The sequence below is a fragment of the Oncorhynchus gorbuscha genome, unplaced genomic scaffold (assembly GCF_021184085.1).
Source record: "Oncorhynchus gorbuscha isolate QuinsamMale2020 ecotype Even-year unplaced genomic scaffold, OgorEven_v1.0 Un_scaffold_1010, whole genome shotgun sequence".
Lineage (NCBI taxonomy): Eukaryota > Metazoa > Chordata > Actinopteri > Salmoniformes > Salmonidae > Oncorhynchus > Oncorhynchus gorbuscha.
This window is the reverse complement of record NW_025745924.1, coordinates 163,263-182,239: the sequence shown is the minus strand read 5'-3', so window position 1 is coordinate 182,239 and position 18,977 is coordinate 163,263. Positions and strand designations below refer to the sequence as shown.

At 40.9% G+C, this 18,977-nt stretch overlaps 1 protein-coding gene across 1 annotated transcript; it reads left to right on the top strand.

Moving 5' to 3' along the window:
* Positions 1-939: 939 nt before the first annotated feature.
* Positions 940-18,250, top strand: LOC124020984 (interferon-induced protein 44-like). The gene is made up of 8 exons (XM_046336297.1): positions 940-986; positions 4,451-4,538; positions 6,223-6,256; positions 7,275-7,476; positions 16,101-16,253; positions 16,399-16,570; positions 16,961-17,061; positions 17,467-18,250. The coding sequence occupies exons 2-8, from the start codon at positions 4,484-4,486 to the stop codon at positions 17,635-17,637; spliced, it is 888 nt and encodes a 295-aa protein (XP_046192253.1). The 5' UTR covers positions 940-986; positions 4,451-4,483; the 3' UTR covers positions 17,638-18,250.
* Positions 18,251-18,977: the final 727 nt, after the last annotated feature.

Here is an 18,977-nt window from a genome sequence, read left to right as displayed (position 1 = left end):
GTGTGTCACAGTGTTATTGGACTGAGCTTGTTGTCATTGCAGGAAATCTCAACGCTGTGCGTTACGGGGAAGACATCCTCCTCCCTCATGTGGTACCCTTCCTGCAGGCTCATCCTGACATGACCCTCCAGCTTGACAATTCCACCAGCCATACTGCTCGTTCTGAGCATGACGTCCTGCAAGACAGGAATGTATGTGTTGTGCCATGGCCAGCGAAGAGCCCGGATCTCAATCCCATTGAGCACCTCTGGAACCTGTTGGATCGGAGGGTGAGGGATAGGGCCATTCCCCCCAGAAATGTCCGGGAACTTGCAGGTGCCTTGGTGGAAGAGTGGGGTAACATCTCACAGCAAGAACTGGAAAATCTGGTGCAGTCCACAAGGAGGAGATGCACTGCAGTATTTAATGCAGCTGGTAGCCACACCAGATACTGACTGTTACCCCCCCTTTGTTCAGGGACACATTATTCAATTTCTGTTAGTCACATGTCTGTGGAACTTGTTCAATTTATGTCTCAGTTGTTGAATCTTATGTTCATACAAATATTTACACATGTTAAGTTTGCTGAAAATAAACGCAGTTGACAGTGAGAGGACGTTTCTTTTTTTGCTGAGTTTACATATGTCTGTCCTCTGTAGCTTCGTTTCTCTCTTGATAAAATGTTAATCATGTACAACCATCGACTGATTCCTCTGATCACGTAACATCTCAATATGCAATTGTGGGAAAAACACAACTTTGGAAGCTTTGTCCCCTTGTTCAATAGCAACTATTTTACAACCAAGATATCTGATATGGCTTTGAGATATGAGGTGGCGCTCGTAGTGATGTGGACTGGTGTGGATCAAATGTTAGGGCCTAATTCTTGTCCCAGTCCGCCCCTAGTCACAGTAAAATGAAAGTGAAATCTAGAATAAAGTCGAGCATATGCAGTTGAACAAAGACTGCAGGTATACATTTGCTCATTTGAGAATCCGGTTGACAAGGTACGTGGCAGTTTTTGGCAAGGTACATTTCAAAGCAATTTACAATTGATAAAGGTTGAAATTATATTATACTTATACAACTTAATTATATAATAGTAATAGACCAATGGTAATAAAACTGTGCTCTACATTTTCTTTGGAATATGCTGGTGGACAAGATGTTGTAAATGTACAGAGAACAGATCACAGAGACAATAGAAATATAGGTGTATATATAAGCTATGTATATCCTGATACAGCCATTTTTGGTGCTAGTGAAAATGAAAAATAAATTACGCCATGATAAATGCAGAATCATATATAAATATTTATATATATATATGGCTCTGTAAAAATGTAATTATGAAACTGTTTGTTTGTATCCTGGATGTTGATTGGACGCGTTCCAAGCTGTGCTGTTTTGGCCATCATAGGCACCCAATGCCTGCAAACACTTCAATCTGAATTATCACTGCGCCTCCATAAGAAAATCATCATGTTACATTTACATTACATTTAAGTCATTTAGCAGACGCTCTTATCCAGAGCGACTTACAAATTGGTGCATTCACCTTATGACATCCAGTGGAACAGCCACTTTACAATAGTGCATCTAAATATTTTAAGGGGGGGGTGAGAAGGATTACTTTATCCTATCCTAGGTATTCCTTAAAGAGGTGGGGTTTCAGGTGTCTCCGGAAGGTGGTGATTGACTCCGCTGTCCTGGCGTCGTGAGGGAGTTTGTTCCACCATTGGGGAGCCAGAGCAGCGAACAGTTTTGACTGGGCTGAGCGGGAACTGTACTTCCTCAGTGGTAGGGAGGCGAGCAGGCCAGAGGTGGATGAACGCAGTGCCCTTATTTGGGTGTAGGGCTTGATCAGAGCCTGGAGGTACTGAGGTGCCGTTCCCCTCACAGCTCCGTAGGCAAGCACCATGGTCTTGTAGCGGATGCGAGCTTCAACTGGAAGCCAGTGGAGAGAGCGGAGGAGCGGGGTGACGTGAGAGAACTTGGGAAGGTTGAACACTAGACGGGCTGCGGCGTTCTGGATGAGTTGTAGGGGTTTAATGGCACAGGCAGGGAGCCCAGCCAACAGCAAGTTGCAGTAATCCAAACGGGAGATGACAAGTGCCTGGATTAGGACCTGCGCCGCTTCCTGTGTGAGGCAGGGTCGTACTCTGCGGATGTTGTAGAGCATGAACCTACAGGAACGGGCCACCGCCTTGATCATGTTCATGTTGCAGTCTGTGATCATGTCTTGTATTTATCTCAAATCGCACATCATTTCCCCTTGCTTCTAGCGTTTGGTTTGGTACAGCGGGGGTTAACATGCCTAGCTGTCTGCCTGTCCAACCTTGGAAGATTGGTTTCACTTTTGAAGGGCTGAACTCCGCTTTAGCCTACAAAAGAGAGTGAACGGGTGTCCAGATCAGACTACATTTTTTTCTGAGCCAGGCGAAATGACGCATGAACCTCATTATTACGGATTTAAAAAAACAAACTAAAATGCAGAAACTGCAGTAGGGGTCCGTCTGTAAAATAAATGGGGATGCCAAGCCAGAAAAAAATACACATTACAAACAGTGTTGTGATAACTGTGTTGTTTTCTCTACCACATAGCTCATAGTGATATAAGGCCTAGACAACAAGAACACAACAGCCGGTAACCATGTTTCCATCCACAGTTTTGTCCTACGATAATCACGACAGCTGTGATGGAAACAGATCATTCATCCGACATATCATTTGTTCATTCAACATGGTGGGATTTTGTTTGCACTATGTCATCATGCAAGGATTTTGATTCACACAAAACTGTGTGTTCTCTACTCCTACAAATAATCCCCAGATAAAAGGAGAAACCTTTAACTAATTTATATGTTTGTGTGAAAAAGTAGAAAAAACACATTAACACATCCTACTTGTAGAGGAACAGTCCTTGCTTTCCTGAATCCTTGGGATGACCCTTCCCCAATTGAAGTTAAACATTTCAAATGGTTAAGCTAAGAGTTAAGGTTAGGGTTAGCTAAGGGTTATGGTAAGGGTTGGGTTTAAGGTTAAGGGCAGGAGTTCTCAAACTTTCTTTGTACACAACCTCATTTGATATCTGAAAATTCTCTTGACCCCAACCATGTGAAAAAAAGTATGTAATTAACCAACCGCCTAGAGTCGATTGATGCACCGGTGTGTCATCTAAGTAACATTTCAAAAAAATCCCCATCAAAATCCATTAGTTTAAACTAGAGATATTAGGTTTTTTGCTTTTCTTTTCAATCCCCTGCATCCTCCGATGTCGCACTTCCACATCTGTGTTGAAAGTTGGCAGAGCTACAACGCTGTGTACTACTCCCTTCACAGAACAGCGTAAACTGGCTCTAACCAGAATAGAAGGAGTGGGAGGCCCCGAAGCACAACTGAGCAAGAGGGCAAGTACATTAGAGTGTCTAGTTTGAGAAACAGATGCCTCACAAGTCCTCAACTGGCAGCTTCATTAAATAGTACCCGCAAAACACAAGTCTCAATGTCAACAGCTTCTAGCCCCGTCTGGATTGTCTGTTGAAACCTAGCACTATACAGCACACTTGTTAGCACACACATGAGGGTGAAGCTAGAGTGGCCTATTCCCCTCAGGAAACTAAAAAGATTTGTCATGGGTCCTGAGATCCTCAAAAGGTTCTACAGCTGCAACATCGAGAGCATCCTGACCCGTTGCATCACTGCCTGGTACGCAATTGCTCTGCCTCCGACCGCAAAGCAGTACAGAGGATAGTGCATATGGCCCAGTATATCAGTGGGGCTAAGCTGCCTGCCATCCAGGATCTCTACACCAGGCGGTGTCAGAGGAAGGCCCTGAAAATTGTCAACGACCCCAGCCACCCCAGTCATAGACTGATCTCTCTACTACCACATGGCAAGCGGTACCAGAGTGCCAAGTCTAGGACAAAAAGGCTTCGCAACAGTTTTTACCCCCAAACCATAAGACTCCTGAACAGATAACCAAATGGTTGCCCGGACTATTTGCATTGTGTGCCCCCTAACCTCTCTTTACGCTGCTGCTACGCTCTGTTTATCATATATACATAGTCACTGCATAGTCACTTTAACTATATATGTACATACTACCTCGTTAAGCCTGACTAACCGGTGTCTGTATATAGCCTTGCTACTCTTATTTTCAAATGTCTTTTTACTGTTGTTTTATTTATTTACTTACCTACACACACACATACCTTTTTTTCCCGCACTATTGGTTAGAGCCTGTAAGTAAGCAATTGACTGTAAGGTCTTCACCTGTTGTATTTGGAGCACTTGACAAATAAACTTTGATTTGATTTGAATGAGTAATTCCTGGATTCTCATGCGGTATTGCTTAAATATAACTGAGTTGCTAAAATAGTGTAATGACAATACTCAGTTTTGAAGTTGTAAGTCACTCTGGATAAGAACGTCTGGTAAATTACCAAAATGTCAATTATATTTAATTAAGCAGTTGAACAGACCTGAAACACTGGACAAAGATATGGCGGGAAACGGCACTTCAAAACCAGCAGCCCCAGCCCCAGCTCCACCTAAAGGTAAGATGTGCATGTGTTCAAATGCATGGGGTTAAATTGTGATTAAAAAAATGTATGTAAGGGATAATCAACAAGGAAAGTAATGAATGACGTATAAGGTGTGAATGACGTGTAGAGCCCCGAGTTAATTATCCCTTTTATACCATGGCTATAATTTAACACATTTGCAACTAGAAATGTGTTAATTTGCTGATATAAACTTTCAAGTCTGTTTAGTTACCTTGGCAAATGCTGTAGCTATCTAGAAAACTTGCTAACTAATTCAGTGGATGTAGAACACATTTCTATCTAGCAAATGTTCTATATAGCTACAGTAGTTGTCGTGGTAATCAAACAAACAGATTTACTAGTTTAGCTAACCAAACCATCAGTACTAGCTTGCTGAAAACATTATTCAACAATACCAATACGCAGCTCAAACAAAATGTAAAAATGAACTATAGCCATTGAATTCTACCGTGCAAATTCTGTTTTTTTTATAGGGAAATAATGCATGCTCTAGAATGCCCTTCAGGACAATCAGAAAAGAGCATTCAATCATGCCATGGTGTAATATTGTAACGACCCTGGGTTTATAAGCGCGGAAATCGACTCGTGCTGGAAGGTCGAGACTTGCTCACTGTTGTTTCATTACATTGGTGCCAAAAGTGCTATGATATTTCAAGTTGATGAAATTGAATCAATAACAACAATACAGAGAATATACAGGTATTTGAACGTGATACACCGTGTGTAACGTCAATTTTTACAGTATATTCCACTTCTTGAGTCGTCCCTCTCCACACAGACCTAGTCCCACCCCGCCACTCAAGGAGCATATTTGTTGTTTGACCAGGAGACACTTTTGTTTTTTTAAGAACTTATTTTCAATGACAGCCAAGAAACAAAAACCCCAGAACTGCCTTGTTCAGGGGCAGAACGACAGATTTTTGACCTTGTCAGCTCGGGGATTCGATCTTGCAACCTTTCAGGTACTAGTCCAATGCTCTAACCACTAGGCTACCTGCCGCCGCTCATTCAGTCTGCATGGTCACTCCAGCACATGCAACAATGTTGATGACAACGATGTTGTTTCCAATTTGATCATGCCTAAATCAGCATGTTGTTTGTGCAACAGTATCTTCTAAATCAAAGAGGAATAGGCGAAGCATGAATACGTTGGCTACATGAATAAGGATTTAATGTAGCCAAAGACTATAGGGTCCCCGAGGAAACACTGAACATCACCTTTGGTTCCTACCCTGTCACAATAACTCATCCATGGCATTTTCATTTGTTGTCATGTCAAACACTGTTTTCAAAATGCCCACTATTATTTATATTCTAACTATAGAGTTAGAATAAACATTATATTTCCATGATTCCAGAAGTTCACCTAAGTGTTTTGATCTAAATCGCAATTGCAACATTGAGTGCAGGAAATACAGAAATGGATGGAAATGCAGGAAATTATTTTAGGTGGAAGTTGAATTGAACAGTATAAAACAATCAGAATGGAGAAAGACCACATATATAATGGGTGCCACCCTAGGGTCACACACTACTCATAAAACACATTTTGAACTTTTATTAATCAAAAACATAAAATACTGTCATACTGTCAAAAATGTGGAAAGAAAACATGATATGATATTTTTCCCATGTCGCCCAGCCCTATATCAAAGTATGCACTTGTATTTTGCAGTTTTTGACAAACCATGGAGGAACACACCGTGGGGGTAAGTTTGAATAATCAACTCCCTTTGTGATTTGGAGTTTCTGAGCTTTTAAGAACTTATATAAAGAGGAAGTTAGTGATTTAAGTTCTTAAAGGGGAATTCCACCACTTTTCAACCTCATGTTCTTATCTTTTTAACTACAGAACATAGAAATGAGCCATTTTCACAGACATTGGTATGGTGCTGGAGATAACGAATATGAGATTGAAAAGTAGTGGAATTGCCCTTTAAGTCACCAGCAGCATACCACCCTTTGTCCAGAGTGGCTCGCCATTTGAGTGCTAGCAAGCCAACAGCATTTTCGGTCACAGGAGGTAGGTGGCACCTTAATTGAGGAGAATAGGCTTGTGGTAATGGCTGGAACGGAGTTAGTGGAATGGTATCAAATACATCAGACATTTTGATTTATTTTATTTTACCTTTATTTAACTAGGCAAGTCAGTTAAGGACAAATTCTTATTTTCATTGACGGACTAGGAACAGTGGGTTCAGGGGCAGAACGACAGATTTGTACCTTGTCAGCTCGGGGATTTAAACTTGCAACCTTTCGGTTACTAGTCCAACACTCTAACCACTAGGCTACCCTGCCGCCCCATAGTTTCCATGTGTTTGATGCTATTCCATTTGCTTCATTCCAGCCATTATTATGAGCCGTACTCCCCTCAGCAGCCTCCATTGAGCTATGTAGTGCTAGATATCAACAGCCAATCATCACCTGGCATCGCCTCTAGTGGACATAGGTTACTTACTGCATAATGGACAAGGTTGTTGAGGTATTTTGACTTGAGATCCACACGTGCAATTTACTCAGACTTGTTACTCATGTTAATCAGTCATTGATGTCAATGGGAGACTTATGTGAAAAATGTTTCTCACAATAGAATACCGCCCATCATCATTATTGTAACCCAGTATATACATTTGAAAAAATGAATAAGGGCATTTGTCAGAAAGGTATTTCCCATATACTGTAACATTACATTGCAATCAGGACACTGAACATGTTTTTCTCTGACAGTGGAAGAGATCAGTTGTTGGAGGACCTGAAGGCATATGTTCCACGTAACCCTGGCATAGAACATGTTAGGATTCTGCTAAGTGGACCAATCGGAGCAGGCAAATCAAGCTTCATCAACTCCATCAACAATGTCTTTCAGAATAAAATGACAATGAAAGCCCAGGTTGATTCTGCTATGGCTGATAAAAGCTTCACCACAACAGTAAGTCTGTGTCCAGCTTATTTGTAGCCTAGATCTACTGCTTACTAAAAGTATATACTATGTATTAACCATTTTACATACTACTTAGAACATACTATTTAGTAAAAATGTGTGCAGTATGCAGTATAACGCATCATCTAATGCACAAAAGTGTTGTTTTACCATATTTGTTCATTTCAGTACAGCCTGTCGTCCTTATCTTATTATCAGCTGTTGTCAAAAACAATTGACTGAAAAGACTATTTGCTTCCTTATTAGTGCGCATCAAACTCATTCGAGAAGACGAAAAGCAGAAGTTAGTATGACATCCTGGCATTTAAAGTATACGCAATTTTGTCATTTCAAATGCTAAAAACATTTCAATTATTACTGCATACCCCAAAAGCCTAAATTGAGTGAGCTAGGACAAGTATTTGGTCACGGCCTAAGTCATTTTGCACATATGGTAAAAGTTCAGGGTAGCAAACATAGACAAATACTTGCAACCAGGGTATTAAAGGGTAAATGAATTTATGTAAATACAGAAAATACATGGGACATTTGTCTCGCCTCTACTAAAACTACATCCTGTATACTAATTGTACTATATATTTAGAACATACTGTTTAGTAACAATGCATGCAGTAAGCAATAACATCTAGGCTCACCCATACTAAGAATGTATTTTAATTAGCAATTGCGTTGTTTTCCGCCATCCATTCCCTGATCTGATTAGCAGCTGTTGTCAAACACATGCAACTATTACCTTCCTCAATAGCATGTAACGAATTCTACTTGATGGATAGCTGAAATGAGAATGACTTCCTGTTATTTAAAGCAAACCACACTTTCTAAATGTCACATATTATAAAACTTTCTATTGTCATATGCCCTGTTTATCAAAAGTGTTGGAAAAACTTGTCAATTATCAACTGACTGGCTTTCTTGATGTCTATAGTTTTCTCTCTGGTATTCAATCTTGTTTCCGCTCAGGTTATGGATGTGTCACTGCAACCTTCAAGGTCCTAAATGATGTCACCATTGCCCTTGATTCTAAGCAATGTTGTGCTACTATTTTTATTGACTTGGCCAAAGCTTTTGATACGGTAGAATATTTTATTCTTGTGGGTCGGCTAAGGAGTATTGGTGTCTCGGAGGGGTCTTTGGCCTGGTTTGCTAACTACCGGTCTCAAAGAGTGCAGTGTGTAAAGTCAACTGGACAGTTTCATGTCCATCTCTACATTCAAAGACTCAATCATGGACATCTTACAGTCAATTTCGGCTTGATCCGAAAATGTGGTCGGAGGCGCCATAAGGATGGTGTGACGCTTTTGCGGAGCCTCCGGAGTCATGCAGAGGCCAAATTAAGCTCTGTACCACATCGCCGTGCGCCTCTCAAATTTTGTAACAATGCAGAGGGTGCCCCATAGACATGATTGGTTGACGGTAGGTGAGGGCGGGAGGTCCTGTATAAACACAAACTCATTTCCATGACAACTTCCTTCACAACATCTCTGCGCTGCTCCGTGAATCGCAAGAACCTTAAATTCACTTCTTAGGGATAGGTGTCCAGTTAACGGGGCAGTTGTAAATCATACAGCGTCTTGTGTCACCATCGCAGATTTTAGAGAAACAACAAATGTTGGTACATATAAGTGTCTTATATCGGCTGAAAGCATAATTCTTGTTAATATAACTGCACTTTCGCTTTTTACAGTAGCTATTACTGTGAAAAAATGCCATGCTATTGTTTGAGGAGAGCTCCTAACAGAATACTTTTTCACCGTGATAGGTTTGATATATTCACCTCTGAAGGTGAAATGTGTACTTACATTCTGCAATCTTGCTTTGATTTATCATCCAAAGGGTCCCAGAGATAACATGAAGTGTTTTTTGTTAGATAAAATCCTTTTTCATATCCTAAAAATGTCCATATAGCATGCACGATCGATTTTGCATTTCCACTTGTTCAATTTGCAAAGACAGAAATTTGAAAATCTAACCCTAAACGTTGTTTCAAGCAGTCAAATCACATTTGTATGTATTCCTCAGAGATCCTAGTATGTAACCAGACTTCACTATATCATTAGAGGTGTAGTATATCCTATAGGACACCAAATTTGGTCAGAGAGCTACGCCTTCATGGCACACCGATGACACGGCTAGTCTTAATTTGATCAACTGTATCTTTGTCAACTGAGCACCAATCGGGTTCAAACAAAGCTGGCTAGATTGCCAATGAGATGGGCTTTATGGGAGTATCCGGAAACCCTGTACCTGTTGTAAAATGTAGCTTCTAACCTTTTGCGACAGCATGCCTTTTCCTTTTAGACAAAAATGATAAGAATATTCAGAGTAATGAAAACTGGTTGTTTTGCAAATGTTGAACTTACAATATGGCTCCTAATACCGGAAAAGCTAAATCAAAGACCAAGTATACATATTTGATGACATTCTTGCAGAAACATGAAATATGAATGCAAATGTCTCCTTCACGATTTGCCCAAATGTACCTGGGTGGTTTCACACTAAATGTCATGTAGTTCTTTCATACTTCAAGTTATCCGTCTGAATGACTCAAAATGGCGCCGGAAGAAATGGCAGCAGTTTTACAGACGCCCAACCAATTGTGCTGCTGTGTTTTTTGTTTGGTGTTATTTGCAACTTATTTTGTACATAATGTTTCTGCAACCGTATCTTACGGCAAAAAAGAGCTTCTGGATATGAGAACAGCGATCACTCACCTCGGATTAGACAAAGATTTGTGAGAATGCTATTCATTGACTACAGCTCAGCGTTCAACACCATAGTACCCTCAAAGCTCATCACTAAGCTAAGGATCCTGGGACTAAACACCTCCCTCTGCAACAGGATCCTGGAATTCCTGACGGGCCACCTTCAGGTGGTGAGGTTAGGTAGCAACACATCTGCCATGCTGATCCTCAACAATGGAGCCCCCCAGGGGTGCGTGCTCAGTCCCCTCCTGTACTCCCTATTCACCCACGACTGCATGGCTAGGCACGACTCCAACATGATCATTAAGATTGCAGATGACACAACAGTGGTAGGCCTGATCACCGACAACGACGAGACAGCCTATAGGGAGGAGGTCAGAGACCTGGCCGGGTGGTGCCAGAATAACAACCTATAACGCAACGCAACCAAGACTAAGAAGTTGATTGTGGACTACAGAAAAAGGAGGACCGAGCACGCCCCCATTCTCATCAACGGGGCGTAATGGAGCAGATTGAGAGCTTCAAGTTCCTTGGTATCCACATCACCAACAAACTAGAATGGTCCAAACACACCAAGATAGTCGTGAAGAGGGCACGACAAAGCCCAAACCCCCTCAGGAAACTAAAAAGATTTGGCATCGGTCCTCAGATCCTCAAAAGGTTCTACAGCTGCAACATCAAGAGCATCCTGACCCGTTGCATCACTGCCTGGTACGGCAATTGCATGGCCTCCGACCGCAAAGCACTACAGAGGATAGTGCATATGGCCCAGTATATCAGTGGGGCTAAGCTGCCTGCCATCCATGACCTCTACACCAGGAGGTGTCAGAGGAAGGCCCTGAAAATTGTCAAAGATCCCAGCCACCCCAGTCATAGACTTTTCTCTCTACTACCGCATGGCAAGCAGTACCGGAGTGCCAAGTCTAGGACAAAAAGGCTTCTCAACAGTTTTTACCCCCAAGCCATAAGACTCCTGAACAGATAATCAAATTTCAAATTTGATCAAATTTATGAACATTTGAACATCTTGGCCACGTTCTGTTATAATCTCCACCCGGCACAGCCAGAAGAGGACTGGCCACCCCACATATGCTCTCTTTAATTCTCTCTTTCTTTCTCTCTCTCGGAGGACCTGAGCCCTAGGACCGTGCCCCAGGACTACCTGACATGATGGCTCCTTGCTGTCTTCAGTCCACCTGACTGTGCTGCTGCTCCAGTTTCAACTGTTCTGCCTTATTATTATTTGACCATGCTGGTCATTTATGAACATTTGAACATCTTGGTCATGTTCTGTTATAATCTCTACCCGGCACAGCCAGAAGAGGACTGGCCACCCCACATAGCCCGGTTCCTCTCTAGGTTTCTTCCTAGGTTTTGGCCTTTCTAGGGAGTTTTTCCTAGCCACCGTGCTTTTACACCTGCATTGTTTGCTGTTTGGGGTTTTAGGCTGGGTTTCTGTACAGCACTTTGAGATATCAGCTGATGTACGAAGGGCTATATAAATAAATGTGATTTGATTTGATTTGACTAACCGGTGTCTGTATGTAGCCTCGCTACTGTTATAGCCTCGCTACTGCTGTGGGAGGCTTGGATGACAAGTGGGGAGAAATCCTTCACTAAAATGGGCCGCATGCGAAGAGCAACTTATCGTCAAGTCTGCCAGTGGGTCCTGACAGCGTGGAGCATTGTCAAAAAATCCACTATCATCAACGGGTTTCGAAAGGCTGGACTGCTGCGTGTTGAAGAGGGCAGCATGAGCTCAGCGGGGAATTTGCCTCCGGATAAAGTGAGGAGAGCGACAATGAAAACGATCCAACATCGGATGAAGCAATTTTGAGGCTATTCAACTCCGACACCGAAGGAGATGACTTCAGTGGTTTCAGTGCACAGGAGGAGGAAGATAGTGACCAATGACTTTCTTGGTAGGCTACTGTTTACTGCTATTTATTTTTTATTTTTGTTACAAGCCATGTTTCCTTAAAGCCAATATATTTTTGTTACAAGCCGTGTTTCGTTTAAAAGCCAATTTATTTTTGTAACAAGCCGTGTTTCGTTTAAAAGCCTATTTATTTTTGTAACAAGCCGTGTTTCGTTAAAGCCTATTTATTTTTGTTACAAGCCGTGTTTCGTTTAAAGGCTGTGTAAAGTTCATTTGTTTCAATGTACCGGTAGGCACCTGCGGCTTATAGACATGTGAGGCTTATTTATGTACAAAATACATATTTTAATAATTCAGTGGGTGCGGCTTATATTCAGGTGCGCTTAATAGTCCAGAAATTACGGTATATGTAGTGAGTGCAAATGAGGTAAGATAAGGGAATTAAGACAATATATAGGCCATGGTGGCGGAGTAATTACAATATGGCAATTAAACACTGGAATGGTAGATGTGCAGAAGATGAATGTGTAAACACCTGTTGTATTCGGTGCACATGAAAAATAAACTTTGATTTGATTACAAGGTGTCAACTTGTTTCTTTTTCCACATCTCATAGCTTCCCTCAAAAACAGTTACAGTTAGGACTGAGTGTCTGTGTAACTGTCTGAGATGATTTGATTTGAAACTTTGCACATACACTGCTGCCATCTTGTGGACACCATCGGAATTACAGTCAGTGTGATGGCTCGAACTGGGACCTTTCTGTTGCATTTCAAACATGGTGGTAGAGAAAAAATGTTTTTTTCTTCGTATTTTCTTCTACCAGATCTATTGTGTTATATTCTCCTACAGTCAAGTCACATTTCCACAAACTTCAAAGTATTTCCTGGTATCAATAATATGCATATCCTTGCTTCAGGGCCTGACCTACAGGCAGTTAGATTTGGGTATGTCATTTTAGGCGAGAATTTAAAAAAGGGGGGGCTATCCCTTAAATTCTGCACTGCCAATGCAGACGTTGGATTGACCATGCAGCGCCTTTTCCTGACAGTTGTGGTTGCTTCGCGTGATGCACTGTCATCTTTACCTTTTTGCCCATTTACATTTACATTTAAGTCATTTAGCAGACGCTCTTATCCAGAGCGACTTACAAATTGGTGCATTCACCTTATGACATCCAGTGGAACAGTCACTTTGTGCTGTTGTCTGTGCCTAACAATGTTTGTTTCATTTTTGTGTTGTTTCCTTGTTGTCGTGTGTTGCTACTGGGTTGTTGTCATGTGTTGCTGACATGCTGTAGCCTTATGTTATTACACAATTATTAATGGCCATGTTTAATTAATTAAATTGGAAGTTATCAATTGTGATCATGGTCACAACTCTATTGCAATTGCCGATCAGCTGTTGTTAGAATGCATAAGATTGACAGTAACAGTCAGTCAGATTAGGCTACAGGTAAAATCTTTAAAAACTATGGCTGTTGTTGACAAGCATATTCAGTTCATAGTTAATAATATTTGATTCAGTGATTGGAATTGCATGGGGTCGTAATTTCAACAGGCTATTGAGAAACACAATAGCTTCTTACCTTGATATTGCCGAAATGAGATGCAAGCCTATCAGGGGTTATATGCTACCTTCACCTAGCTCAGCAAACCATGGCGAAGTTGAATTACAATCATAAACATGGATTTTAATCAGTAGCCTATGCCTATTGAAATGACAATCTTACGAATAGGCCATTTATAATAGTTTGTTGTCTTGACATCTGGCACATAATAATGGCACAATTGCCAGAAAATAGCCTAACATTTGTTTTTTGAAGTTCATCCAAAAGATTTCAAGATTTTTCCTATCCAAGATAGTGTAAATTTGGTCAAATTGCACTTCCTAAGGCTTCCACTAGGTGTCAACAGTCTTTAGAACCTTGTCTCATGCTTCTATGATGAAGGGAGGGCTAATAAGAGCTGTTTGACTAAGAGGTCTGGCAGAATGCCATGAGCTAAATCATGCGCTCGGCCGTGAGAGCGAGCTGCGTTCCTTTTCATTTCTAAAGACAAAGGAATTGTCTGGTTGAAACATTAATGAAGATTTATGTTAAAAACATCCTAAAGATTGATTCTATACATCGTTTGACATGTTTCTACGAACTGTAATATAACTTTTTGACTTTTTGTCTGGACTAAGTGCCTGCGCCTCGTGAATTTGGATTAAATGCGTGAACAAAAAGGAGGTATTTGGACATAAATTATGGACTTTATCGAACAAAACAAACATTTATTGTGGAACTGGGATTACTGGGAGTGCATTCCGATGAAGATCATCAAAGGTAAGTGAATATTTATAATGCTATTTCTGACTTCTGTTGACTCCACAACATGGCGGGTATCTGTATGGCTTGTTTTGGTGCCTGAGCGCTGTACTCATAATGTGCTTTTTCCGTAAAGATTTTTTGAAATCTGAAAAAGCGGTTGCATTAAGGAGAAGTATATATTTAATTCTATCTATAACACTTGTATTTTTAATCAACATTTATGATGAGTATTTCTGTAAATTGATGTGGCTCTCTGCAAAATCACCGGATGTTTTGGAAGCAAAACATTACTGAACATAACACGCCAATGTAAACTGAGATTTTTTATATAAATTTGAACTTTATCGAACAAAACATACATGTATTATGTAACATGAAGTCCTATGAGTGTCATCTGATGACATTTTATCTCTATTTCTGCTTTTTGTGACTTCTCTTTGCCTGGAAAAATGGCTGTGTTTTTCTGTGACTAGGTGCTGACCTAACATAATCGCATGGTATGCTTTCGTCATAAAGCCCTTTTGAAATCGGACACCATGGTGGGATTAACAACAAGTTTTTATTTAAAATGGTGTATAATACTTGTATGTTTGAGGAATTGTATTTACGAGATTTCTGTTGTTTGAATTTGGCGCCCTGCACTTTCACTGGCTGTTGTCAAATCGATCCCGTTAACTGGATTTCAGCCATAAGAAGTTAACACGCAGTAATTATTTTGATAGAAAACCTCAGTTGTTTCTTACGTTGATGTTCCTTCTTAATAATTTGCTCAAACGTTATGGAAAAAGGGTTTAGACCATTTCTATTGGATATAAGGTACGTGGCAGCTCCTCTCTTGCTTCACCCAAAAAATGTGGGCTAGTTTTTAGGCCTTGTGGGTAGGTTATGGGTGGTCACTGTGCTAGAAAGTTTGGCTACACCTGGCAACCCTGCATGTCATTGGAGGAGTGGGTGAGTGGCCGACTTCCCCCCCCCCATATTGTTTTTCTGTGGCTACAGCTAGAGATACAGGTGTCATTTGGTTAGCTATGTGAATCACTTTGCTGGCTGTTGAACTTTAATGACTGTTATCCACTGTTAGCATATCTCTTAGTTGTCAATCAAATGTATTTGGCATCAACCAAATGTGAGGGCAGGCAGGAAAGTTTCCATTCATTTGTCAACATTTGGGTCGGGACAAGCATGCATTGGCAGGCAAACTGCAGAAGGGCGAGCAGGCTACTATTCCCCATTGTTTATCAGTGCAATTATGATGGCCAACTACAAGCTGAAAAAGTTTGAGAGGGTTTATCTACTCCCAAATGTAAGAGGACTCCAGTGGTATTTACAAATTTGCAGAAATCCATTCAGGTGGCATTTGGTGAATGTTGTCGAATGATCTAAAGTCATGCGAACACATGATAGCAAATGGCTTATGTGCATATAGGCCTACTGTTGCTCGGACTGGCTATGGTTCACCGGTCTGTGTAGAGGTCGGTCCTGGACAAGACAGATGTTTTATTTACTTCAGTGACTATTCATTGTCCAAACACACGGCCACTTTCCCACTCTATATTGCTATAGAATGTTCACAAATGCCTTACTCTACGTAATTCCCAAACATTCTATGAAAGTAGGTGAAAATAACCACATTTAAGTGCTCGCACGGAATTGACCACAACCCTGATTGGTTGATGACGAGTGACAAAAATTCATGCACGTTTCTCTCTCATTTCAGTACATAACACACAAAATTGAGAATCGAAAAACTGGATCTTATTACCCATTTATCTTCAATGATGTCATGGGTTTTGAGAAACAGAATGGCAAAGGAGTGCATGAAGATGACCTTAAGAAAGCACTGACAGGACATGTGAAAGAGGGTCACAAGGTAAAATCTCTCTAGCACAACAGCACTGCATGCTCATTACTATGTGAAAGAGATTTTGTGATTTAATAATTCAATTCCTGCCATTGTTAATATGCTGGAACTCAATATGAAGTCTTGTTTTTGTACTTTGTCTCATTCTGTCTAGTTCAATCCGAGTCATTCATTGACCGAGGGCGATTTGGGCTACAATAAGTCCCCCAGTCCAAGTGACAGAGCCCACTGCCTGGTCAATCTGATTCCAGCAGATAAGATTGCTCTCATGGATGATGAGGTCATCAAGAAGATGAGGGCCATTAGATTAGTGGCCAGTGAATTGGGTAAGTGGAGAAAGTGGAGAAAGACATTATTGAGCACTATTACTGTAGTCACTGATATATAAGATAAAATATATATTGTAGCGACGCTGGTTTATAAGCTTGGTTATCAACTATGCCACTTGAGCATGTTTTTGTGGCACAGTCAATGGCACTCTGGCCTTCACGCCAGAAGGTTTAGGGTTCGAGTCCCACTCCTTGCCTGTTTCATTACAATACTTTATTGTCCTTTGTGCTCACAACCCAACCCACTGAGTCACACACACTCCCCAATGGTCTGGAAGCAATGGGTCAGTCACAGGCAAATACTTATTTCACATAGGCAAATACTTATTACACATAGGCAAATACTTATTACACATAGGCAAATACTTATCAGAGTCTCTTTTTCAGGAATTCCCCAAGTGGTCATCCTCACCAGGGTTGATATAGCTTGTCCATTGGTGAAAGAAAACGTAAGAAATATGTATCTAAGCAAGTATATCAAGGAGATGGTGAGACATTTTCATTAACTTAAAAGGGTCATAATATTCCAGTTCAGTATTTTACAACTTTTTCTAACAGGCAGCTGCATGCCCTTACCACTCCAATTAGCTAGTGGTGGTATGAGTTAACTGAAGCTTGTAGTGGCTATTTAAAGAAAACGAATGGATTACAGTTTATCCTTGCCCATAAATTACTAAAGTTGAGGAACCGTCTACCATTAAGTTGTAAAATACTGAACTTCCCATTTAAATCACAGTGTATAGTGAGCTCAAATGTATATGACTTCATTATTTAATCTCAAATTCAAATGACAATAGATTCCAGCAACGAAAACAATTACAACAAACACAGTCCAAATACTTTTGTAAGGCACGTGTGTATATATTAAACTCATTTTATGTTTTTTGTTGAAGATGGAGAAATGCAGTATAAAGCTGGGCGTCCCAGTGAACTGCATCTTTCCTGTGAGGAACTACCATGAGGAAATCGAATTGGACGAAGACATGGATGTGCTGTTATTTAGAGCACTGAAGCAGATGGTCGACTTTGGAGACGATTTCCTAAAGGAGATGGAACAATCTTAAATAAGACTTGTGCCTAAGCTATCGACACCATCTGTGTGAAGCATGCCCGACATAGAATAACAGGGATTGTGGTCTCAGCCATATTTAAAAATGGCAAATACAGCTCCCCATTGATATAGTGAGATAGTTATTATTACGGCGCATTTCATTCTAATAATAATACAGCATCATCATCATCTAAATGTTGATAATACGATCTGAGTTCTCCATTGATGTCTGTTTATCTGAGTTTGATTGGTTATATACCTAGGAATTAATGTTGATATTAAAAGGCTGGGCGTCCCGCTAGCGGGACACCTGTCGACAACCTCCGGTGAAATTGGAGGGTGCGCAATTCAAATAAATAATCATAACAATTATGGATATAAAAAATATTGTAGGTACATACAAGTATCTTATATCGGTTAAAAGATTAAATTATTTTTAATCTAATTGCATTGTCCGATTTGCAATAGGCCTTACAGTGAAAGCATGCCATGCAATTATTTGAGGACGGCGCCCCACATCAAAATATTTTTCAACCAGCACATGCTTCATAAACTCACAAATAGCGATTAAATATTTACTTACTTTTTGAAAATCTTCCTCTGATTTGCAATCCAAAGGGTCCCAGCCTCCCAAAAGTCAGTTTAGTTGGTGCCATTGATTTGAGTAATCCACTCGTTCATCATGCAGAGAAAGGAATCCAAAAAGCTACCTCTGAAATTTAAAACAAGTCAAAATAAGTTTCTATTTAATCCTCAGGTACCCTAAAATGTAATTAAACTATAATATTTAATCCAGAAAGAAGTATGTTCAATAGAAAAATAAAAGAATGAGCAGGCGCACGCACAGACTGATTTCCAACTCTGGGTTCCTGTATCAAAACTCAATTATTCCTCGTTTGGGAAGAAACAAGCCTGAAATCTTGAAAAAAAGACTGTTGACATCTAGGGACTTGTCATCTCCCGTCTGGATTACTGCAACTCGCTGTTGGCTGGGCTCCCTGCCTGTGCCATTAAACCCCTACAACTCATCCAGAACGCCGCAGCCCGTCTGGTGTTCAACCTTCCCAAGTTCTCTCACGTCACCCCGCTCCTCCGCTCTCTCCACTGGCTTCCAGTTGAAGCTCGCATCCGCTACAAGACCATGGTGCTTGCCTACGGAGCTGTGAGGGGAACGGCACCTCAGTACCTCCAGGCTCTGATCAAGCCCTACACCCAAACAAGGGCACTGCGTTCATCCACCTTTGGCCTGCTCGCCTCCCTACCACTGAGGAAGTACAGTTCCCGCCCAGCCCAGTCAAAACTGTTCGCTGCTCTGGCACCCCAATGGTGGAACAAACTCCCTCACGACGCCAG